Source organism: Sciurus carolinensis, chromosome 11, assembly GCF_902686445.1.
Source record: "Sciurus carolinensis chromosome 11, mSciCar1.2, whole genome shotgun sequence".
In the NCBI taxonomy this organism is placed as follows: Eukaryota; Metazoa; Chordata; class Mammalia; order Rodentia; family Sciuridae; genus Sciurus; species Sciurus carolinensis.
In genome coordinates this window covers 42,681,806-42,693,909 of record NC_062223.1, presented here as the reverse complement: position 1 = coordinate 42,693,909, position 12,104 = coordinate 42,681,806, and the positions used below count along the sequence as shown (strand labels likewise).

The following is a 12,104-nucleotide window of genomic DNA, read 5'->3' as shown; positions in this document are numbered from 1 at the left end:
CTGGCGTTTCCTTTCCTGGCTGAACTAATGAAAGTTGGGACTCCACTCCCTAACCCATTTACCCCTCTCTGGTCTAATCACCTGAGTAATAGAAAAACAAAAGAGGAGGGCTTTGGCAGGAAACATTTACTTCTCCCATGCTGGCTTAAAAACTGAAAAGGAGACTGAAACTGATTAGAAGAAAGTCCAAAGGAATGAATAAGCATGACCCAGATATTGTGAAAAGTGGGGTACATTCATCCCCATAGCTCTGGCTACCTGCTTCTATGTCAATGTTAACACAGTTAACTGACCTGGAGCGAGAAGAGCCAACTTGCCTACCCCATCAAAGGTTGGGGACCACCTCACCTCTGAGCTTGAACCCAGTCACTTTGCTAAAAGTGCAAGCTGCTGAAATAGTTATTAAACCAATAAGTCCATTTTCATCTCGGTCATGACCTGGTCCATTTGGTCATTAACCACCTAATGCTAACAATGGATACACTACAGGAGGCTGGTTGGGTAGTCAGTTTGTAGAGACTGAGCCATATCAGTCTCTATGGTGCATCTCTATGAAACTGTACATCAAAAAGGTCACATGAAATAGAGCAGGGTGTCAAGATGCCAACAGGACACATTCAACAAATATTTACTGAGTACCTACAACATGCCAGATACTGTTTTGGAAATTGGGACATGGTAGAGATGAATAGGGACAAAATTTTACTCTTTATAACTTACATTTTAGGGACAAGGATAATTTACAAGCATCTCCTTTTAGAGTTTGAAATATTTTGCTTAAAAAATTAAGCAAATTTCTCCTGATGTCCTTTAAGAAAAAAAAAATAGTCCAGGAAGCCTTAGATATAAAGACATCTCCATGCTCATACACTTTTTTATTTCAAATCATGTTCTTGACAATATTAAGAAACCTCTTGAAAAGTTCCCAAAGGGCTATGACACAAGCAATTAACTACTAGGATTCCTCATACATATAACTGTGAAATTAAAAAAATACATATGTATATATGGCTATTTCATTTTGTCTCATGCAATTTTTCCTTGTATTGTCAATGATTTGAGTTCAAGTCCTTTCTCCTCTACAACACTGTATGTTCTTTTTACTGTCCTCCAGTGCCTAATTAGGGATTTTTCAGTAAAAACTTCATAAATGATCAAAATGCAGTATATCCCAGATATGAGGTAGGGACACTCAACTAAACCTTACAAGGCACACAATAAGTACTCATGAAATGTAACAGAATATAAGTCCATCCGTGAGAATGTTGAACATTTCAAAGGAAAATAAAGTTTTTCACTTCTGGAAAACCTAATTCCAAGGGATATATTATGCTCTTTAGGTATATATGAATTCTTAAATTTTAAATCTTTTTCACTGAGTCAAATAATTTATATAATGGCCTCTTGGTAGGGAGGCTTCTTTTCTGATTGTATCAGAGCCCCAGCTTACCTGCACATATACCTGATGCAGAGGAGATAAACAAAAAATTGTATCTGGTCCACTAGAATTGGAGAGACCTATGACATGGTCCAGTAAAGAGAAATGTTCTGAGTCACCCTTAGTTGTCTGGCACAAATCATGGTATGTGTTTGGAATGGCTCAGATATAACACAGGAAGGAATCAAAGATTGAATGTGATTATATCAACAGGAGTCAAAAAGGTACCAGAGAGGGGATGTGGCTCAGTGATTAAGCACCTCTGGGTTCAATCCCTGGTACCAAATAAATAAATAAATACAGCTAGAAAGGTACCAGAGGTCTGTGGTGGGATCAGATTGTCTTTAGTTCCTGCATGGAATCATTTTAGAAAACCAGACCCAAGTTGACTTTGCCCACCTGCCAGGGTTTCTCCAAGTTTGCTTTACTCTGGTCATAACACTCTGTCATTAACAAGGTCAAGTTAGCTACAATGAAGGCTGGGCAGAGCCCATCAGACTTGAAGACTTGGCACCCAACAGCTTGGAGAAGAACCCAGAACATCCATGCTGTAGAAAAGATGACCTGCTGGGTAGTATGTGAGATACAGGGTTTTGAAAAGACTTCTCTGGATAATTGTTCTGAAGGATAGCTATTCTTCACTTGAAATTGCTTCCCTATTTTGGAGCAAAGCACTGCCAGGTCAAAACTTACCCTTCCCACAAAAATAATTAAGAGAATATAAAGTTATGTGCGCACATTTTTTTTTTAACCAATGTTATACACAACAAGGAGAAATACTCATGCATTATAAATTGAGTGGTATTTTCTCAATGTTCCATTCAAGGAATAGAATATTGAGAAGCCAAAAAAGCTCTAGCAGTCTCCACATTCTTGGGTAATACTGTCAAGAGAGCTAACCAAATTAGTAGAGTGGGTAGATGCAGGAATGAGAATGGTTGTTATACATCACACAGATGAAACAAGCAACAGATTGGTTCTTTTAGTATCAGACTTGATTTCCTGCCACGTTAGACACAGAGTTAAATGAGCTGGGACTCATAGAAGCTTGGGTTACATGGTTTAAAAAAATACATGTCAAAAATGGATGCAGGGTATTGTTTGTTCTTTAAGAAATCGAGCATGCACTACTATATACAAGTCTCGATATCCAGGAATGAGAAAGGTACCTTGCACTCATCTACTATGACAGAGTTGTGTGCAGCATAGACACATTGGTTAGAGTTGCTTTCCCTGTGGTTCTTCATGTCATCGTAAATGGATTGAGTCTTGGTCATTTCAATGTCTTCATGCACTCGGTGTTGGGAGTCAATTGTATCCAGCTCAGACTTGGAGAGGTGATAGACAATCCCAGCCCCAAAAGAGTCACCCACGACATTGACTGAAGTTCTCATCCTGTCCCTGGGACAAAGAACAGAAGAAGTTTAACAAGGAAGCAGTATGATGTGATGGTTGAAAGGTCAAGATCTGGGGCAAGAGAGATTTAGCATTGAGTTCTGGCTCCACCTTTTCCCTCTCCCTGACTTGGGTCAAGTTATTTAACCTTTATGGACTTTGCTTTCCACTTCTCTCATAGGCTTGTGTGAAAACTAAATGAAGTACTATAGGTAAAGTACTTAGCAAAATGCCTGATGAATAGTAAACAACCAATAAAGAATAGCCAAAGAAAAGTAAGAGGAGGAGGAAAGAAAGAATTAGAGAGAAATGTGTCCCAGTCTCAAAATTGGTATCCAGACTTCAGACACACTTAGTTTTGCCCAACAGTTTCTCCTGACTCAAACTGTTCTTGAAAGATTCCATACTACCTGTCTGCTGATTTTATTAATTCTGCTAAAATGAACTAATGAACTATGAACTCTTCCATAATAGAAAACCCATCTTTTCATAAGGGTGTAAACTAAACCTGCCTTTTCCCCCAGCTCCCCACCCCCAAACCCTGCAGACATAGCTGTTGGATAGGAAACCAGCAACAATTTTCACGTGTTGTGACTGTGTGCCCCAGAAAAACCAAAATAGTGTATTTTGCTCTTCCTATTAACCTAAAAAAATGAATCTTCCAGAGTGTTTCTGGAACCAGAAAATATTAAGAATGCCCTTTTTCAAATTTTGTGTTGCCAGTTCTGACTTGAAATATATGATGATTGATATACAACTCTTCCTCTTAGGAGATCAGTGCCAGGAAGGTCAATTGAACTCCTAAAAGTAAGTAATATCCTCCCATCCATCCATCCATAAGTATGAGCCAATTCATTGTGAAGAATCCTTATGGCATGTTTACTAAATATCCAAAGTCCTAAAGAGAAGGATGCTGGAAAACCACCAGGCATGTTTGTAAACAAGTAAATAATATGAAAAAAAAGAAAAGAAATTATGTAAAGATGCTGCTGAGAAATTCTAAGTCCAGGACATTATAGCTTTCAGTTCAAATAATGAGTACTATGATTAGTTCCAAGCAAAGGGTAAACCTTAATTTTTTTCTTGAAACACAGGTATAAAATAAACTCTAGTTACTGTGATCAAACCTACTTCCAGGAGAGACTAGTCATGAAGTTGCACTTTAGAAGTCTGGCCTGGCTCCTTTGAAAGGCCAGTGGTTTGCAAGGTACAAGCCAAATATTCTGATTTCAACCAGGAAGATGCTGCTCATGAAAAAAAATCAGAGTTGGATCTGAACCCTCAGGAGCATCTCTCCATCTTGGAATGTTCTTGCCCTCTTCTGCCTGGAGAATCTGCCTGAGAGTGATAAAGTCTGTATATGAAGGAAGAAAAGGTCTTGAGGTGATCCACCGAGTCAAGCACTTGAAGTAGATTACAAAGAACCCCTAGTACGAGCATATGAGAAGGAATATATGATAATGGTAAAGAAAAAACATGGTGACAGAGAGCAGTAAGAAGCTCACATGTACTTGTGTACTACAGGAGGTTATGTGTAACAGCAATGTATAGCACGTCGAAAAGCTAGATGAAGGATTTGGGAAGTGTTCACCATAAAGAAATGATAAATTTTTAATGAGACAGATATATGTAATCTCATTTAAACATGTAATGTATACATGTATTGACATATGAGTTATCTCATTAATATGTATAATTCTGTCTAAATGTATCTGTTACAAAAACTTTTAGGGCTGGGGATACAGCTCAGTTGGTAGAGTGCTTGCCTCACAAGCACAAGGCCTAGGGTTCAAATCCCCAGCACCATAAATAAATAAATAAATAAATAAATAAAATTTTTAAAAAATAAAGTAAGAAAAAAGAAAAGAAAAGAAAAAGTATGGATTTTGGAGACAGGCTGACTTGGATTCAAAGACTAGATTTGACCCTGACATGTTGGGCAACCCTGATCACATCAACATTTGTGAGCTGTAGATGTCTCATTGATAAAACTGAAATAATAAGTACATCCAACATATAAGGGTTACTGTGAAGATTAAGTAACATAACAAAGTTTTCAGACTTCCATTTAGTAAGACATTATTTAACATACATGTACTTTTAAAATTACTCAAAATTTTACCAGGTAAATTCAAATGTGTTTTTGGCAGTTCTTGGTAGAACATCCAAACATACCTGGCTAAATAACTGTCTCCCACTAAAAGTATTAATTTTATTTATAGAACAATTCCTATGACAGTTCTCACAACTAACTAGTTGTGTTATTTGGTCATCATCTAGTTGTGGTCTGTTGAGGAGCTAGATAACTACATAGGTTGAGTAGCATTAATCCAAATATATGAAATGCCCCCAAATCCAAACATTTTTGAGCACCAGTATGATGCCACAAGTGGAACATTTTATACTCCCATGAAAGGTTCATTAAAAATATTGTATGAAATCACCTTCAGGTAATATATACATATATATGTGTGTGTGTGTATGTATATATGTGTGTGTGTGTACATGTACGTGTATTACATGAAACATAAATGAATTTTGTCTTTTGACTTGGGATCCATCTCCAAGAAATCCCATTGTGTATAGGGCAACTATTTCAAAATTAAAAAAAAAAAAAAAACTGAACTCTGAAATACTTCTGGTCCCAAGCATTTCAGATAAAGGATATTCAATTCCTCCCTGCAAGTGTCCAGTACCTTGGACCCAATGTTAAATTCCAAAGAATGATAAAGTCTTCAAAAACAACACTCTGAGTACCCATTGACCCCATGGTCCAGGAGCACCTGCTGTATTGGAGAATAGATGGGTGAAAGATAATGGGGTGATGGTGATGAAGATGATGACGAGGGCTACCATTTTTGTCACACTGACCAGGTGTAGGACTATACTGATATTACCTTAAATCATCCTCACCACAACTCCATCGAAGGTGCTGTTATTCACCTTTAAAACATGAAAACATCAAGTGGCTTCCCAAGGTCCCACAGCTTGGAAACTCATAGAGCCAAATTTAATACAGTGTGATTCCAGAATCCACTGTCTGCCACATGTTGTAAGCAACTCATACCTACACAGCCCTGATTTTGAATCTAGCTCAGTCACTTAATAACCATGTGATTTGGATGACTTTTTGCTGTGGTCTGAATATCTGCATCCCTCTCAAAATTATGTGTTGAACCTAGTCCCCGTAATAATAGCATTAGCAGGAGAAACCTTTGGGAGGTGATAAATTCATGAGGGTGATGCCCCCATGAATGGAATTAGTACCCTTATAAAAGATGCCCCACAGAGATCCCTCTCCCCTTACAACTTATGAGATTACAGTGAGAAGATAATTATCTGTGACAAAGTAAGCTCAACCAGACACTACATCTGCCAGTGCTCCATCTTGGACTGCCCAGTCTCCAGAATGGTGAAAAATAACCTTCCTTGTTTATAAGCCACCCATTTGATGGCATACTGTTATAAGCAGCCTAAGTGGACTAAAACACTGGCTCAGCGAGAATTTTTCTCATGTAGTCTATTTCATAGGATTTGGGGAAGATAAAACCAGTTAATGATCCATAGTTTATACTCAGTATATCCTGGCTCCTTTCCCTTTGGGGATAAACCCTGTTCATACACCATAATGTGGACAAGAGCATAAAATACTATGCTCAAAATTCATGACCTCTCTGCTTAATAAAGGCATATCTGTTTCTTCAACCCTTTGACCAGAAGGGTCAACCTTTTTTGACACCAAATTCCTCCTCACCTAAAGCAGCCACTGAACCAAAGTTTTGGAATAGGATTTCTGGATGAGCTCTCCCCTTATTTGTTCAGTTATCTCTCTTTCATTCCATCAGATTTTGAAAACAACCATCAGGATAGGAATGAATTGAAGGCAGAGTTGAGTAGAATTAAAGCAGATTGATGTTACCAAAGTCAAAACAGAAAGGACCCTGGTCTGGGGCCGGAGTCCCAGCCCAGATCCTCTGATTTACCTGAGAAAATCACTTCTCACCTGAGGATTAAGTAGGGAATGAGGCTATTCCCAACCCCACAGGAGGCTGTGAGGGTTATATATGATCAGAGAAATACTCAGCATGCCTTGAGTACTCTTACAGATTGCAAGAACACAAGAGCCTGCAAACATCCTTTTTAACAGCTATTAATAGCTAAGTAAAAAAGAAGAAATCATCAACACCAATACTTGCTGAGTTTTTGTGTTAATGAATTCTTTCCTTCAACAGATGCTAATGGACATGTTAGTATGTGCAGGGTATTATGCTATGTGCTCAGGACAGCAATGAATAAAACAGGACCCTTCAACCCTTCCCTTTTCCCAAGAACACCACTTTCCTATCTTCCACATGAGAGCGAAATCAATGTTTTAACAGGAATGAGTACCGGGTGCTACAGAGTTATGGAGGTAGGACACTCTTACACAAGGAGCATAGGAAAAGCTTCCAGTAGAAGTATCGTAAAGATAAGTCCCAAAAATAAGAGCTTTGGAGTGAAGAGAAATATACATGAACTCTAAGAGGTAGGAGCACTCAGAAGAACTCAAGATGACAAAGTAAGAGTGAAAGAGACAGAAAATAAAAATTAAGTCACATATGACCTTAAGAGTCAAGTTCAGACATTTAGGAATTTACCCAAAGTGTAATTAGGAGTCCTTGTAGGGAAAGCTCATGTTTATTCCAGTATGGGGAATGGACTGAAGAAGGATAAGACTGAGAGTGTGCGATCAGTTAAAGAGGATATGGTGGGTATACAGAAAGATGGATTTGATGAAGATATACGAGATAGAATTACAGAACTTGAGAACTAATTGGTTGTAGAGAAAACAAAAGAAGACAATGAAGGGTCCCTTTCAAGTTTCTAGTTTGGGGAACTCGTATATAGATGGTGCTACCATATGTAGAGGGCATGACCAGCTGGAGTAGGAAGGGTTATCATTTCAGTCTGAACGTGTCCAGCGTGAGGCGTGTGACTTAGTCAAGAGGTCATAAACCACAGGTGACTAGGGATATATACTGATGCTCAAAAGACACATCTAGGATGCAGGAAATAGGTTAGAAATCATCACATCGAAGTAGCCATAAATGCCACAGGAGTGTTTGATTTACCCTCAGAGAGAATGTAGAGGGAGAGGAGCAGACACACTAGACTAGACTACTGAGGGCAACTGACATTTAAGGAATGGGCCATGGAATAAAAAGAAGTGTGTTCTATAAAGAAGGGCATGGTGGACAATGCCAATTACTGCCTAGAGGTCAAGGAAATCAAGGAAGAGAAGTGCTGCTTGGTTTCAGCAACAAAGAGGTCACCTTGACATGCTGAGGGCCATTTCTACGTGGAGGTAGGGACAGAAGTCAGTTCACTACAGGTAAAAAGTTGTGAAGCGAAGGATTGGGGACATTATATCCGTCATTTTATTCAAGAAGATTAATAATGAAGGTGAGGAGAAAGACTGGTTGATGGAGAATTTTTGGTTTGCTTTTATTTTAAGATGTGGAATATTTGACCATGTTTAAATTCTAATGAGAAGGACCTAGTGGAAGAGAAACTAAAAGTATAGAGAAGAGGGAGTGATTTATGGAGTTAAGTCCCTGGGGAAATTTGAGAGGATGGATTCCAAAGTGGAGATGTTGGTCATGTCTTTGGCAGAGGGTCTCTGCTTCATCACTACAGAAGAGAAGGCAAACATGATAAGTTTATGCAGATTTCTAAGTGAAATGGCAACAGTGAAAGGAGTCTGGTGAAGAGCAAGATGCAAATTTGGATGAAGCTATGATATTAGAGCCCTGTCAGGGCCAGGTTTCTTGGCCACAAGGTCTATTGGGAAAATGCACCAGATGCCCAGGCAGAAAGTCACGGCTACTCTGTCTACATCTTTCTTTCTGAAGGTACTGAAAAAACAGAGCATCGCAGAGGCCTCTAGGGGAATGTCTGATCAGCTCAGGGGAAGGCCAACTCTGGTCCAAAGCAGGATGTGAGAATTTACGGTGCACATGTGGAAAGTTTCTCCACAAGCAAATGCTTTCATTTTGCTTCATGATCACCCCTGACCTCTCAGGAAACTGTCTTTTATGTTGACCTCAGGAGCTTTTAGGATACCTAGTTTAAAAAAAAAATATATATATACATATATATATATATATATATATATATATATATATATATAAGAGGTATAGACACTGTCTTTGAGTCTGGATGCTGTGTGTCAGGACTGCAAGAAGGGAAGAGCTGAGAGAAGAATCCTGCATTTAATGGACTCACGAGATGACACAGCTATCCTTTGGGAGCTGCCAAGAACCAAAGATGGGGGTGGGGCTTCACAGGCATTTCAGAGTCACTGGGTCTGTTCATGGGAAGAAAAGCAGTTTGCAAGGTGCTGTGTTTCTTTTCTATCTCCTGGTCTAAATCCTCTGGCAAGAAAGAAGTAGGATTGTCAGAAAAGCCTGTTTCTCACAGAAAAATAGAACTGAGGGAGTTGGGGCACTCATGATTCATCCAGTCCCTTGTATTGAGTTGTATCACAGAAATTGCCATTTTTGTAAGTCTAAAGAGGTCAAATATTGGCAGTTTCATTTGGTTTGACTTACTGAAAACAAACCATAGGGCTGGCTCTCAGAAGGTAGAGGGCTAATGGATGGTTATGAAGGGTACAGTGTGGCAGAGAGGTCACCTAAAATCCCAGGCCTGGGAGAAAATGGCACAATTCATAGGCTAAAGCCATGTGGGGTCAAGGAAGGGAAGGGTCTCCCCACTCTGACCTTCAGTCAAGAGGGTGAACTTTGGATCCCGACGGGGCTGCAATACTGGATCCATCAAGGCAAGTTACCCAACCTTTCTCACTCAGGTTCCTCATTTGCAAAACCTGAGAAGTAACGCCCAGCTGCAGACATAGGAGAGGCCATCATCATCACCCCAAGGGTCCTCCACCAAACCCTTTGCATATAAAACGCTTACGTGGGGCACGGAGTTGTGCCAACCATCAACTGCTCAGCATGTTACTATTATTAGTCCAAGTAAAAAGCAGACGAGGTCACTTCCTCCTTATTTCCCCCACCATATCTTATGCACACTCTGCTTTTAGCAACTAGCATACTCTGTTGGAATTTCTTGACCACATCTATTGTTTTTTTTTTTTTTAACCTCAGTACTAGACTATAAGCTCTTTGAGCTGAGACCATATTTAATAGTTATCAGTATCTGTGGGGGATTGATTCTAGGACTCCACCTGAGTATCAAATGCATAGATGCTCAAATTTCTTACATATAATGGCTTAGTGTTTGCATATGACCCACACAGATTCTCCTATATATTTGAAATCATCTCTAGATTCGTTAGAAAAACTGATACACTGGAAATGCTATGACAGTTGTTATGCTGTACTGGTTAGGGGATAATGACATGGAAAATAACCGTATGTGTTCAGTTCAGATGAGGTTTTGTTTTTTCTTTTCTCAATTCATGGTTGGTTGAATCCGAGAATGTGGAAACCAAAACCTCCATTCATTCGGGCACAGGGTGGTGTGGGGAAAGTTGGGAGGTGAGTATGTGAAGGAGGCAAGATGAGATGGATTTTTAGTTTGAATCAGAAGCAGGTGACTTGGTTTTTAATTAGCTAGATATCTGGCTAGAAACTGGATGTGAAAAGGTAGGACACAGGGCATAACCTCAGAGGAGGAGGGAGACACAGCTAGCCCAAACTGTTTTGTGATTGAAAATAAGAGAGGCATCCAGAGAACTGGGGGAAGACCCAAAGAGATGGGGATCAAGGAGACCCAGCAAGACAGTGAGAGACCAAGAAAGGTAAAAATCAGGGCAGGGGAGATCTCCAGGGCTGGGAAACATAAAAAGATATTTCTTTTTAAGAAAAGGGATGCCTATTATTAAATTTTTAATTCCTGTGCTATGTGACATTATTAATGGTGATTACAGCACTTCAGAGAACTGATTCAATGGTAGTTGAAAGAGACTTTCATTTTCTCACTCTCCAGAGCTTTTCTCTCTCCCCTTTCCGTGAACACACATTTCTTTTATAATATATTAAAAAATGATTTTGCTGGGCAGACCTATCCCCTACTCCATCTCCTTGATCTGTGATTGTACTGCCTTGAGTCAGGGACACATTAGTGGAGAGGCAAGGACTTGGGATGGGGGTTACCTTTCGCAGTGAGGCAGACATAGATTGGAGATAAGGCAGGAGGTAGAAATGAGGAGAATTCAGTGTATGTGCTAAATCAAAGACTAAGATAAACAGAAGCGCCTGGAATCTTCAGAGATAAGATAGATGTGGAATTAGTTTTCTTTTCAATCAGGCATGGAGTGGAGTTTAAGTCTGTTGTGTGAGGGTGTGTTTGTGTGTATATGCATGTACATTGGCAGACCTGGAACCCCCAAGCAACATCCAGGTCATCTGGGTCTGAATCCCAGTTCACTCATTCAATACCCACGAAACTGGGATAAATTAATAGTATTAGTTGCCTAATCGTGTACTACCACTTTTAAACAAATCCATGACAAGTGCTTAGAACAACGCGTAACACTTAAGGACACTTATTGAACACTAGCTATTAGCAGTCTGTGTCCTTTCAATATATTTTCATTGGATAGATGCAGAGATTATAAACAGTTTCTCAAAAAAGAGCAGAGGGGACACATAATGGGGGGTGGGAAGGGTTAGTGTTGGGGTTGGAGTTGGGTTTAGGGAGGGGGGCAGGAATGGAGGAAGGAAGGACTGTATGGATGGAGGGGAAGGGTGGGAGGGGAGGGGGGGAAGAGAAAAAATGGCAGAATGAATCAAACAACATTACCCTATGTAAATTTATGATTACACAAATGGTATGCCTTTACGCCATGTACAGACAGAGAAACAACATGTATCCCATTTGTTTACAATTAAAAAAAATAAATTAATTAAAAAAAAAAAAAAAAAAAGAGCAGAGGGGCTCATATGCCCACAATCAGAAACTCCTTTTTATTAGGAACTTCCCTGTCTCTAGTTCATTGCTTCTGGAAGGGAGGTCCCTGGACTGCATCATCAGTGTCACCTGGAAACTTGTTAGAAGTGACAATTCCTGAGCCCCAACACAGATTCTGCAACAGATTTTGGTGCATTCTGAAGTTTGAGAACCAAAGCTCTATTTCCTCCAGAGAGGCACACTAATGGGAGGAGCCTCACAGTCTGTCCTGCAGGGTGTGGGCTCCTCATGGGTTACTAAGTGCCATCTCAACTGTACCTTCCCCCAGCACTATCAAGGTGAGTGCAGAAGAGAG

General features: G+C 39.7%; 1 protein-coding gene across 3 annotated transcripts in view; it reads right to left on the bottom strand.

Annotated features, from left to right (window-relative positions):
* The window catches only part of Slc1a2 (solute carrier family 1 member 2), a 146,687-nt gene that overhangs the window by 11,010 nt on the left and 123,573 nt on the right, over positions 1 to 12,104 (bottom strand). For all 3 annotated transcript variants that reach the window (XM_047516938.1, XM_047516940.1, XM_047516937.1), the window contains exon 10: positions 2,608 to 2,839. In XM_047516938.1, the coding sequence (XP_047372894.1) occupies positions 2,608 to 2,839 (232 nt within the window). The remainder of the gene's footprint in view (positions 1 to 2,607; positions 2,840 to 12,104) is intronic.